This window comes from Myodes glareolus, chromosome 9 (assembly GCF_982192425.1).
Source record: "Myodes glareolus chromosome 9, mMyoGla1.1, whole genome shotgun sequence".
Classification (NCBI taxonomy): Eukaryota; Metazoa; Chordata; class Mammalia; order Rodentia; family Cricetidae; genus Myodes; species Myodes glareolus.
Window position 1 is genome coordinate 52,943,484 of NC_142034.1, and position 13,877 is coordinate 52,957,360.

Here is a 13,877-nt window from a genome sequence, read left to right on the forward strand (position 1 = left end):
TGTGACACACCGCAGCTCCCAGTGCCACAATGACAAATGAGTAAGTGATGGAGAGTGGGAAAGATGGAGGAACAAAGTGGATCTTATTCTTCTTATTCTTCTTTGGGGAAAAAATGCAGGGGTGAAGGGCAGACATGGAAAGACTGGTTATTATCTCTTAGAAGACTGTACTTTTCCGATGAGAAACAGAAAGGTATTATATCTGGAGGTGGGGGAAGAGAGGAATTCAGAGGAATAGGAGTAGGAAAACCATACTCAGGATATATTGAAAGAATAGCAAATCTATTTTCTATAAAAGAAAAAATATTCAACACTTAAAAAACATTTTCAACTTCAACCTCTCTTGTCCAATTTTTTACATAATTATGTGTGTGTAGCTATATAAAATATAATTCATTCATATTTACTAAAAATAAAAATTTTAAAGAAATTTATTTAAACAACTCTTTGTTGTAATATAATTTTACCGAAGATATGTAATTTTAACAAAAGATAAAAGCAAATTTTCAAACTAATGGAATGAATTATTTGTTTATTTTTTTAATGAGGCATTAAATCTTGGTTGAATTGTTGGTGCTATAGACGTAGGGAAACTTCAGTGTCTCTCAGAGTTAGTGGATATTTTACATTCCTGGTCTTAGCACAGATGTGCAATGCACATTCCAGAAGCTGGTAGAAAGTCTGTCCTAATCCCAGAACAAAATTCACCTAGCATCTCTTTATGTAACTCGTCAGCAATTCAAATCACAAACTTGTAAACCAAATAATCCCCATAACACAATGCGAATACATGCTAACTTGATACATGCTGAAGAACAAAAATAGGAAAATATTTAAGTCTTTATAATCTATAATGAAACTATGATGTTTCTATAAGAGCAGAAGATCTTGTATGCACAGGGAAATGCTGTAATCACAGCAAACAACAGCCTAGACCCAGCCAAGGTCTTTCAGGGGCACCATAGGGAATGTGTGTTGTGCAGGTTCATGCAGTGAAAAGAACACAGCTACAAGGAAGTCATGTGATGCAACACGGGACACACTGCAGAAACACCTCAGATTCAGTACCCATTTGAATTTAGCTTGGCCATTACATATGCACAAATATTTTGGCCTGGTCAAAATTTTGCAACAGTTACATCATCCCATATGGAGACATGATTCACAGTTTAAGATACTGTGAATCAGCCAGGTGATGGTGGTGCACACCTTTAACCTCAGCACTTGGGAGGTAGAGGAAGGTGGATCTCTGTGGGTTTAAGAGCAGCTTCATCTACAAAGTGACTTCCACGATAGCAAGGACTGTTATACAGAGAAACCCTGTTGGAAAGGATACAGGGAGGGAGGAAGGGAGGGAGGGAGGGAGGGAGGGAGGGAGGGAGAGAGGGAGGGAGGGAGAGAGGGAGGGAGAAGGAAGCAGATGCACAAAGGTGAAATGGGGGTCAGATGTAAGACTCAGAGATGAAGAGCACTTGCTGCTATTGCAGAGGGTCAGAGTTCTACTCCTAGCACCATAGTCAGACAGGTGCACACTCACACACACACACACACACATTTTTTTTAATTTTTATAAAAGAATGACAAAATGGGATCCTCTATTGCTCACCAATCTACCAGAGTAGGACTTGAGGGTCATGCAACTGTGTATTGGCCACAAAGAAAGACCTGCCAGTCTCTTTCCCCAGGCCACCTGGTTTCACTCTGGATCAAGCCTCTACTCCCTACCAGGCCCATGGTCATAGCTGCTAACCCGGCTTCTCAGTGCCTCCCATCTTCTCCTCTGAAGTCTGCAGGTGTGCTAGCTCTGCCTGTGTGGATCTCTGAAGTTCTTCCTCTCTTTCTCCCCTAGAACACAGTATTTTCATTATTCTCACTCCTGCGCTGTACTGGGCCACAGACAGGCAGCTTCCCCTCAGATTCTCATCCAGAATCCTCGAGGGTTTTAGTTGACAAGAGGTAATTCCAAGTTTTGAACTCCGTTTCTGCTACACTGACTTCATTGAGAATTTAGAAATAACTTTAAACAAATTGATGATTACAAGTGAAGCAAATGTTCTTAAATGTGTTCAACAAATACAACACAATGGATTTATTTGTAAATGAGAGGAAATGCTAAAATATCAATAGTTAAATATATATTTAGTAATCTGAGCTTTTAAACTCCATAAAAAGAAATATATTTAGGTCTACTAAATTTGATTTCATTAAGAATTGGTTATAAAAACAAGTTCACATCCCTTTCTTCTGGCTGCTTACTTGAACGCAAGGTCACTGAGTGTTCTAAGTAACCCATGCCTTCTACAGATGCGGTTAGGATGCTCTGAGAACCAAGACATGACAGGACAGACTGTGTCCAACAGACTGACACAGTCTCCATAACTGAGTCTTCAGCTCTGCACCTCCAGAGGGCATGTCACCTGGCAATGGCCTAGGGTTTTGTTACTTCAGCCAGATACTGGCACATTCACAGGAAAAAATGGTCAGAAAATAGAATATCACAGTATTAATTTTCATTCAAAGAAATTCTATGCCTTTTCTATGCTGGGGCCCTAAGATGTGATCTGTGCAGCCTGCATAGCTATTGTCATTTTAATACAACCCCAGTGTGGTGCCACCAAGAGACTCCTGAATCTACAGTGAGTTTCAGATCCTTTAATAAGTGTAAACGGAGATTGCTTGTTCATTTCCCTAAAGCATAGTCACAGCATAGGGAGGGGAATCCCACAGCAAACTAGTCTCAAAGGGACAATAAGTATTTAAATGAAGACTTAAAAGCACACTTTCATCATACATGAGCCAGTGATTTGGGAGAGACAGGTTTTATACAAAGAAAAGGAAAATTACTCACAAGTTTACTCCCTTTGTGTTGATGATAAGTAAAGACAATTACAACAGTAAAACTTCTGAAATTTGAACTTTAAGATGATTAAGGGTTCATGGGTTTTAAATGCCCTTAAGTCAGGGGCTTGAATGAGAGAAACTTACTTGACATTGGGCTAGGAAATGACAACTATCTGCTTAAGTGGCTGTCTGCTGGAGGAAAGCTTTCTTTTTTTCTACAAATGCTCATTAATAAAGACTGATTTCTGTCTATTTACAAGCTCTGGATTAGCTGTCAATAAAATTTGTTTGTCAGTGTGACCTGATACCAATAGACACAACAGAGAGCAGAGGGAACCTGCTTCTGTGCCTGGAGAGTGTGGGGTGGGGGTGGCTGTGTTTTTCATCTGGTCTTTCCCTACGATATTAGAATTTGTATTTAGCATTGTTTGTCTTACAGTAGACACATTATAAAATTTAAAAACAAAATACTTGGCTCTTAAAATAATCTCAATTTTTATGCCATAATCATCTTTATTTTTTAAGTATTAAAAACTGTTCTTTTTCCAAAATAATCATGATTAGCTTAGAAAAAGGGTATATATATTTAAAATATTTCCCTTTAACAAAAAGCTTTGCTTTATGCAATCTAGACATTAAAGGTTTTAGAAAACCAGAATGTAACATACTTCAAGGAAATTCATTGTCACTTCAGCCCCTTTCTTTTCCAGAAACCAGCACTGTTACATTATTTCCATTTAGTAAAATCTGATCTAATTTTATACGCTTCTTCCTTCTGGCATAATTTCAAACTGTCACATCTTTCAACAGTATACGGACGCAGTCAACCCATTCTAGAAGTGTATCAACAATTTCTTATCACTCTTTACTCTTGTCTATAAGGTCTAGTACAGGAGCTGCAATGGGTCTGTAGTCGTGTTAGCCACCATGGCCATGCAGGAAGTGTGTTTTAACAAGTGTGCATGCTTCCTTCAAGGTGTAGCAGTCATGTTTGGTCTGAACTTTGGACCAGCTGGAGAATGACCCAGACCTCTGAATTCTTGTCATCCCCATCCTACAGCAGGATGAATGCAGCTATCCAACATGCCACCCTGCAGGAAACAAGCCAATGCTCCCAAGATGGACAGTGTTTGCTCAACCTGCAGAACCTTAACAAGGTCAAAGACAGACACATAAAACTGTGAGCCTGGGTCACCTCTGCCTTGTTGACACTAGATGGTGGTAGAAACCAACGTTTAAATTAATTCTGAGGCCAAGCCAAAATTTGGTGAAAGGGGAAGAAGCAATTGGGGGTAACATGTAAATGTCTGTGGTCTTTCATTGCTCCATGAGGAATCTCTAACAAATGCATTTACATTCAATAAGATTGGCTAATAAGTCAATCTTTGTGTTTTGGAAAGTTAGAGGCAAGTGTTAATTTTACATCTCCCCAGAAAAGTTACACAAAGTTGGTCAACAAATATTCGAGCGTACACAAATGAAGCTACATGCTAAATGCAGATACAGACTAAGTGTGCAAATGCATAGAACCAAATGTTGTTTAAAACATCAAATTATTTAAACTCAAGAAATTTAATTGTATTTATTGTTTCTTTTCTTGTCCAAGTCTAAGCAGCTCAAGAAATGACTCTACAAAGAACATGAAGCATGTGTGTGGTTTTCAGAGTTCTGGAACCATGACTTATCAAAACAGATAGACTAAGATTTATCAATTTTAACAATAAATTAATCAAGTATCCTGGCAGTGTTTTCATCCTATAGTAAGACAGTTTGAAATTATTTCATGTTTTTTTTAATAACTTATCAAATAAGTTCTGACTTGAAAACAATCCATTGAAAAAGAATGTTTTGGATGGAAAAAGTTTCACATGACAAAAATAAGGGGATTTTTTGTTCTTGTTCTAAAGGAAAATGGCAAACAAAACACTCATTGATGACAAAGTATTTATTAATCAGCAAAGAGAAAGCCTCGCTAACAAGTGGTGCTGATAAACTGGACACCTGCAGGTAGAAGAACAATCCTCTCCTCTCACCCTGCAGAGCACTCAACTCCAAATGCACCAAAGACATCAACACAAGACTTGAAACTCTGGATCTGCTAGTGAGAAATTGGGGAAAACACTTCCTGATGCGGGCAGAGCTAAGTACTCTCTGAGGAAGGCTCCATTCATGAAGAAAATGGGACCAATTGACAAATGGGACCACATGAAATTTAAAGAATGCCATCTGGAGATCATTGATGGTGCCCGTGACCATCATGGAGCATGGCAGCAGGCAGGGAGACAAGGTGCTGGAGGAGTAGCTGAGAGCTCACATCCTGATCCACAAGCAGAATTCAGAGAGAGAAGTAGAGACACTAGGAACTGTGTGGGCTTTTGAATTCTCAAAGCCCACCCCCCAGTGACACACCTCCTCCAACAAGGACACACAACAAATCTTCTCCAAATAGTTGCACAGACTGAGGACAAACATTCAAATATAGGAGCTATGGGGGCCATTCTACTCAAACCATCACAGGGTCTCAGCACAGTGAAAATGACTATCCATTTTTTAAAAAATGCTGCTTAGGATATAGAGAAAGAATAATTCTTAATATTTGTGGTTGGTACTTGTAGTGGTCTGAATGATCAAAATACACTGCATAAGAAAACATTTGCCAGAGCACTGCAGCAGAAGCTGTTGCCAGATTCGGGTCCAAAAATCCCAGGTTAACTCTTAAGATAAACCAATTATATTTTCTTTATTTTAAGGGGCAAACTCATGAAACAAGAAAGAGAAGTCCAACCTCAGTTGTGTAGCGTGGGAACCACAGAGAGAGCGAATCCTGGGCAGGCCGGTGTATTTCTTCAGCTACCCAAAAGGTCACGCACTAACCTGGTCTCACCTCTTAAAGACCATTGACTGACAGAGATTCCCCATCAAGGGGTCACAGAGAAGTATCGCTTACTGGCTTGCACTCCAGGGCTTGCTAGACCTGCGTTCTCATACAATCAAGGGCCACCTATCGAGGGGTGGCACCCAACAACGGGTGTGGCCCTCCTTTATCAATCATGTTTTCCCAGGTAGATATTCACACAACAGGTATCTGACACCAAACCTTATGTCCAGAATTGGATCACAGGGTTGTACATGGTGGGAGGCAAGAACTGACTCCTGAATGTTTTCTTATGACTAACACATGTGATTAGTGGCATGTGTGCATGTACATACACACACACATATAAATAAATAAATGTTGATATTAAAGGAATAATCAGTTCCCAGAAACTGTGAGCCCCTCTGTGCTGATACTGATGGCTGTGTATTAATCTCTGCCCAGGGGACATGGCAATCAACAAACTAACAAGCTAAGTACTGTCTCTGAGAGTTTCCATTCTATTTTGTAGAAGTGACAGAAAGAAAGCAAGTTTGTGCTGGTGGTAACAAGTGACAAACAGAAGAATAAAGGAGGGTAAATTCAGGAGCGGCAGTGCTATTTCAGAAAGCAGGCAGCTAGTTTCTACCTGGTATGAAGTCATCCCAAGAGAAAGGTGAAGCCAGCGCAAAGGTCTGGAGGTGAGCAAGTTCCTGGTGTGTTCAAGGAAAGCTGAGCAGTAGGAAGGTAGAGCAGGTGGCCCACAATAGAATGAGTGAGGAGCCAGAAGTGGGATCCAATGACAGAAATAGGGCAGGGTGAGGTGAGTCAGGCCATATAGAGCCTCGAGACCCAGGGAAAGGAACCTGTGTTTCTTTCAGAGCGAGACAGGGAGGATTGCAAGAAAGAGGTAAGAAGGTAATTCACATATTAGGTTGTGACTCTGGCTTCAAGACTGAGAATAGACCATGAAGCATCAGCAGGAAGAGGTAGGAAGGTGGAGCACACACCCAGGATGCTGACTGGACCAGCAGTCTCCTTGGGCACAGTGAGAAGGGTCAGATTACAGGTCTGTTTACAAGCCAGTGTCAGGACTGTGGCAATGGCTCAGTGGATAAAGCAGTTGCTATGCAAGCATGAGGACCTTTGCTCTGATCCACAGCATCCTCACAGATGCCTGCTGGGCGTGGCTACAGGCTTGTGATCCCAGAGCTCAGAAGGAGGAAACAGGAAGTCCCTCCAGCTGTCTAAGTAGCTAGACTAACTGTATTCATACATTCTCAAATCATACACATGCACAGACATGCATGCATAAGAACATGCACAGACTCCACACACCTACAGAAAAAAAAAAACGATATTAGGAGGAATCAAATACCAGATTTGAGATTTAGGAGATTCCAGCAGTCAGAAAAGCCCCGGGGTTTGGGGCCTACCAGCCACTTCCTGAAATGAAGAACTTGTGATCTGGGCAGGCTACACGGTGAAGAGGAAGTACAGAGATCCAGAGCACAAATCTGGGAGATCAGAAGCTTTCGCTGAACTGGGACTGTTAACAAACACCCCCTCACTCCCACTCCACCCCCGCACCCCCCCCAACCCCACCCCCAGCCCCACTTCAGTAGATGAGGGAAGTGAGGCTCAGACATGAGTCCTGCACTCAGGAGGCAGGGCCTCTGCAAGCCCGGAAGAAGTTCTCAAGCCTGACTCCTCCTCCAGCCCAGGCATCTGCAGAGTCTTTACAACAGGAAATGAGCTGAGCTGAACATTGCTTAGTCTCCACTATCAAGTTTCAGAGGAAGAACATCTGCGCAGACTCTGATGTCTGGCGTCCTGGAGAAGCCAGACTCTATCACTTTTAAAGAGCGTGATTTCTAGCTGAGGAGCCTCGGCCAGGGACACACACCAGATGGCCAATGGAGGAACAAGTGAGTAGTGGGACCAACAGACACCACCAAAATGTTTGAAGTATGGGAAGATACGTGCTGGCCTAACTGTGTAAGACATGGGGACCTGTCCTGAGAGCCAGCGCCCAGGCTCCAGTCCTGCTTGGAGAGTCTGCAGGCCAGCTCTGGGGTGGGAGGTTGCTGGATTCACCTGTGTACTTCATGTGCCTGCTGCTGTTATAGCCTGTCCTGCACCCTCCTCTCTCCTGTCTGTCCTGAAGCTGCAGGAATAAGGGTCGTGAATGGGGAGGAGTTAAGTGGGAGGACTTAGGATGAGAAACAAAGAAGACAGAAACAACAGCTGGGAGCAACAGCTCTTGCATAAACTGATGATATAGGCCAAACATGTTTATTAGGAAGTATGGCATCATTTATGCTATTTGAGGGATGGTAGGGGACAGCCAAGGTCAGAAGAGAGCTAAGTCAGACAATGTGCTAAGAGAGCACAGTATCCCTGAGACACAGTTGCCTTATGACTGAAAACCACAGTCCATGGAGAAGAGTCAGGTCCCCAAAAGCCACAACTTCAGTTCCTCCGAGGCACTGGCTCCAGTGTCAGACCAGCCTCACCAGTTTCACTCCTGGACAAGGTCATAGAACTAATGTTCCCTTTGTCCTTTTTTGGGGTCCTCTTGGAAAGTCTTGGGTCACTCTAACGCCCCACACTTGTCCATGTGGCTCTTTGGTTTTCTCTGTGTAATTTGTCCTTCCAACTTTGTTGGCTCTGGATTATTCTCCCTGTGTGGTACCCATGGACAAGAGACTTCTAAATTCCTTCGCAGGGGATAGCCTGAACTCATACTGAGCTCTTGACTCCCCCTCTGTGCTACCTCGTCTCATCCTACCCTCTGTCACAGTAATGGCTGAAGGATTGATCTCCTTAGAGTGGGACACTAGAAAAAGGAAGAATCTGAGAAACACAGAGTATTGAGTGCCCTGCATGTTCCATCCCTGCACCCTCCAATCCTGTCTTCCTATCCTCTCTTGTCCCTGTCCCTGTAATACCAACACCCTTTCCTCCATCCCCAAACCTTCTCCCTTGATTCCCATCCTCTAATCCTCCCTGCTGTCATGTTCCATGTCCTGAATCTTTCCATCCTCTTGCTTTCCCATCCCTACATTTCTCCACCCTCCACTCTCCAGATGCCCACCTTCCCATTCCCCAACTCCATCACCACGGCTAGGCCTGAACCAAGTCTTTTCTCTTGCAATTTTCCAAAGTCAGAAACCTAGATCTTCTGTCAGCTGCTAGTGTCGAGAACTGTGCCCTCCTCCAGGGATCCAGCTGCTTCTGCACCAACAAACCCAAGCTGGTTGACAGGGCCCCAAGACTTAATTAAGGACCAGACAAAGATTCAGTGACAGTCATCTTCCTAAAGATGAGCTTCTGGTTCCCTCCCACTCTGGCTCCTCCCCTTGATCTCTCCATTCCTCCTATCCTCATCCTTCCATTTTTCCCTGTCCTTTAAAGTTTTACACAAGTTCCTCATGGTTCAAATCACTGCCATCACTAGGTCCATATTAGGACAATGGCTACCCTGACTAGGAGCTAACTGGGTCCCCTGTCTTCAGTGTCACATTACTTACTATAGCTCCGTCTATTAACTGTTTTCACAGATTTCCCCAGGAGTGAATGACAGCAATCACATGATCTACTGCAGCAGATCAAGTTAACTCTTTTTCTGGTTCATGAAGTCACCCTAACCTATTCCCTTTTTTAAACCCAAGAGAGAGCTTAGCCCGACCTCCATCATCCCCCTCCTGCAGAAAGCAGCCAATGAGAGAATACACCCCCTTCCTTTTACTGGTCCTCGGGGTCAGATAAATGACCTTAATGACCTAAAATAACAAACCTTAGACAAGTTGAAAAACCTCCAATTCAGCATAACAGCACACTTGCCTGATAGAAAAGTCAAAGCAGTAAAGAGAACACCCACTGGCAATCATTCATGAATCTCTAGAGAACACATCCACCAATAAACCTTCCTCCCAGAGTTCCCTCTTCTGCTCTATAAAGCCCAAGCACTGCACCAGGACACACAGTCTTTATCCCCAAAAGAGACCCAAGTTCTTCAGTTGTTCTGATCAGAGGATTATCTGTCCCTGTAGAGGCTGCTTTACTCTTTCTTTATTTCCAGTTCTCCTCCATCAGTTCTGGTAAAACACCCTTTCCCAGCACAGAAATGGCTGGCAGAGACAAGGATCCACTGCTCTCAAACTTGGAGCAGCAGCAGAAGGGAAAACGAAAGCAAGACCAGTGCGAGGCGCACAGTCAAGCATCCTCTGAGGGTTCTATGGCCATGGAAGAAGCCCAGTCCCAGAAGGCGAGAGGCACAGAGGAGGCTCAGCAAAAGGGCCAACAGGTCTTGGACCCCAAGAGAAAGCAGATGGATCTGGAGCCACAGCAGACCAAAGCCCCAGCAGAGAAGGACTTAGTGATAAGTAAGTACAACAAGGACCCCAAACCACTACTGTGACTCCTTCATCACCATTGAGCCCGCCTTCTGGGGTTTCCATGGTTAGGCTAATCTCCTTTCCAATGGATTCACAGGCCCAGGACAGCCTGGAACCAGAAGGCATGCAGAAACTCCTAAGTGAGCCTTAGAGTCCCACACCCTCTCCTACAGCAGTGCATTCTCAGACCCCTGGGAATGAACATTCTGAAGCTTCAGGAGTGGGAAGAGGCTGGCATTCAGGAAAAGAGTGAGCACAGGGTTCAAGCCAGTCCCCAAAAGGAGTGCTGGGTGACAACTTAAGTTACCAGACTTTGGAGCTGGGCTCCAGTGTTGGTTCCATCACCCTGTACAAGTCGCTTATAAATAAGTAAAAACATATTTCCTTGGGCTGTGGGAGTAAAGTGATAATCCATGTTGAATCATAAATAGTCAATATTCAGTAAATGTTCAGGTATTATAAGAACAAGCCCATGCAATTGCTGCTGCTGTTATTATAATAGTTTGAAACCTGGTGGGACAGAAGCTCAGAGCCCCAATGAGGGAGCTGAGGCTTACAGAGAAGACATTCTGATAAGAGTCTAATATAGAACCAGGACAGATGTGTGAACTTTGTGGTCCCAGAGAAGGATCTTTCCTCATCAGGAGCTCTGAGAGCATCATTCTTCCCATGTGACAGTGAAGAAGGCTATGAGGGTAAGGAGAAAGGACCCTGGGCTTACTCCCCTGGCTCCTTCCTCTGCCTCTCTGACAACCATACAACTGTTTCTTTCTCAGAGCCCAATCTTCCTCATTTCAGGCTCCAGGGGGACACTTAACATGGAGATTTTTATTTTATTTTTATTTATTTTATTTTTTATTGAGTTATATTTTTCTCCACTCCCCCACTCCTACTCTCTTCCATGGACCCCATGCTCCCAATTTATTCAGGACATCTTATCTTTACCTACATCTCATATACATTCGATCCATGTATGTCTCTCTTAGTGTCCTCATTATTGTCTAGGTTCTCTGGGATTGTGAATTGTAAGCTGTTTTTTCTTTGCTTTATGTCTAAAAGCCACTTATGAGTGAGTACATATGATATTTGTCTTTTTGAGTCTTGGGTACCTCACTCAATATGATGTTTTCTAGATCCATCAATTTACCCACAAATTTCATCATGTCATTGTTTTTTCCTGCTGTATAGTACTCCACTGTGCAAATTACAACATTTTCCTTATCCATTCTTTGGTCGAGGGGCATTTAGGTTGTTTTCAGGTTCTGGCTATGACAAACAGTGCTGCTCTGAACATAGTTGAGCACATGTCCTTGTGATACGATTGAGCATCCTTTGGGTATATACCCAAATGTGGTATTGCTGGGTCTTGAGGTAGATTGTTTCCTAATTTTCTGAGAAATTGTCATACTGATATGCAAAGGGGCTGTACCGATTTGCACTCCCACAAGCAATGCAGGAGTGTTACCTTTACCCCACATCTTCTTCAGTATAAGTTGTCTTCAGTGTTTTTGATCTTTGCCATTGTTACAGGTTTAAGATGGAATCTCAGAGTCATTTTGGTTTGCATTTCTCTGATGGCTAAGGACGTTGAGCATTTACTTAAGTGGTTTTTGGCCATTTTAGATTCCTCTGCTGAGGGTTCTCTATTTAGGTCTGTACCCCATTTTTATTGGATTATTTGTTATTTTGATGACCAATTTCTTGAGTTCTTTGTATATTTTAGAGATCAGACCTCTGTGTGATGTGGGGCTGGTGAAGATCTTTTCCCATTCTGTAGGCTGCCATTTTGTCTTGTTAACTGTATCTTGCTTTTAAATGCACAACCTCACATGACTTGACTCTAGCCAGCCTTTCTAAACTTAAATTATTCCATCTAATGTTTGGCTCTGAACTTTTTTCTGAACCTTTCTATATAACTTTCTGTACTGATTTATCTGTGGGTTGTTATGTAGCTGGGTGGCTGACCCCAGGTGTACTCCTCTTGTTCTCCTTTCATGTCCTGTTGTCTCTTCAGATTTCTTTTCTTTCCTATCCCCCACCCCCAACCCACCCCTACCTACTCCTCAGAGAGGGAAAGGCACATTGTTTTAGGGAAGGTCCAAGGCCCTCCCTACTATATCTAGGCTGAATAAGGTATCCATCCAAAGAGAATAGATTCCAAAAAATCCAGTACAAGCAGTAGGGATAAATCCTGGTGACACTCCCAGTGGCCTCACAGTCTGCCCTAGCCATTCAACTGTCACCCACATTCAGAGGGCCTAGTTCGGTCCTATGCTTGTTCCTTCCCTGGCCAGCTGGAGTTGGTGAGCTCCCATTAGCTCAGGTAAGCTGTTTCAGTGGGTGTCCCCATCATGGTCTTGACCTCTTTGCTCATATTCTCACTTCTCCCACTCTTCAACTGAACTTTAGGAGCTCAGTCCAGTGTGTCAATGCAGATCTCTGCCTCTGTTTCCATCTGTTGCTGGGTGAAGGTTCTATGGTGATATTTAAGGTATTCATCAGTCTGACTACAGGGCAAGACCAGCTCTGGCACTCTTTCCTCTATTGCTTAGGTTCTTAACTGGGGTCATCCTTGTGGATTCCTGGGAATTTCTATAGTGCCAGGTTTCTGGCTAACTCCATAATAGGTCCCTCAATCAAAACATCTCTCTCCTTGTTCTCATTTCTGTTCTTCCTCTATCTCAACTATCATATTCCCTCAAGTTCTCCTCCCCACTCCCCTTCTTCCCTCATTTTCTCTGTCTGCTCTCCCTACTCCCCTCACCCCCATGCTCCAAGTTTTGTCAAGAGATCTTATCTATTTCCCCTTTCCACGTGCATCTATGTATGTTTTTCTTAGGGTTCACCATATTACTTAGCTTCTCTAGGATCATGAACTATAGACTCAGTATCCTTTCCTTTACAGCTAGAATCCACTTATGAGTGAGGACTTACCATGTTCTCCTTTCTAGGTCTGGGTTAACTCACTCAGGATGGTTTTTTACTAGTTCCATCCATTTACATGCAATTTCAAGATGTCATTGTTTTTTACCACTGAGTAGTACTCTAATGTGTAAATGTACCTTATTTTATTTATCCATTCTTCAGTTGTGGGGCATCTAGTTCCAACTATTACAAATAATGCTGCTATGAACATAGTTCATACAAATGTCCATGCAGCATAATTGAGCATTCTTTGGGTATATGCCCAAGAGTGATACGGCTACATCCTGAGGTAGGTTGATTCCCAATTTTCTGAGAAATTGCTACACTGATTTCCAAAGTGGTTATACAAGTTTGCATTCACACTAGCAATAAATGAGTGTTCCCCTTATTTCACATCCTCTCCCTAAGCTATCATTTGTGTTTTTGATCTTAGCCATTCTGACAAGTACAAGATGGTATCTCAGAGTTGTTTTGATTTGCATTTCCCTAATGGCTACAGATGTTGAACATTTCCTTAAGTGTCTTTCGGTCATTTCAAAATTTTCTGTTGAGAATTCTGCTTAGTTCTGTACTGCATTTTTACATTGGGTTATTTGGAATTTTGATGCCTAATTTCTTGAGTTCTTTATATATTTTGGAAATCAGTCCGCTGTCTGATGTGGGGTTGGTGAAGATCTTTTCCCACTCAGTAGGCTGCCTTTTTGTCTTATTGACTGTGTCCTTTCCTTTACAGAAGCTTCTGAGTTTCAGAAGATCCCATTTATTTATTGTTGCTCTCAGTGTCTATGCTACTGGGATTATATTTAGGAAATGATCTCCTGTACCCATTCATTGAAGGCTACTTCCCACTTTCTCTA

At 42.8% G+C, this 13,877-nt stretch overlaps 1 protein-coding gene across 4 annotated transcripts in view; it reads left to right on the top strand.

Annotated features, from left to right (window-relative positions):
- Nucleotides 1-7,413: 7,413 nt before the first annotated feature.
- Nucleotides 7,414-13,877, top strand: part of Card8 (caspase recruitment domain family member 8) — a 48,441-nt gene continuing 41,977 nt past the window's right edge. For 2 of the 4 annotated variants that reach the window (XM_087910377.1, XM_087910378.1), the window contains exons 1-2: nt 7,414-7,623; nt 9,259-10,083. In XM_087910377.1, coding sequence (XP_087766503.1) covers nt 9,825-10,083 — 259 coding nt within the window. In that variant the 5' untranslated portion in view covers nt 7,414-7,623; nt 9,259-9,824. The remainder of the gene's footprint in view (nt 7,624-9,258; nt 10,084-13,877) is intronic. The other 2 variants (XR_015738821.1, XM_087910379.1) reach the window with 1 other exon arrangement.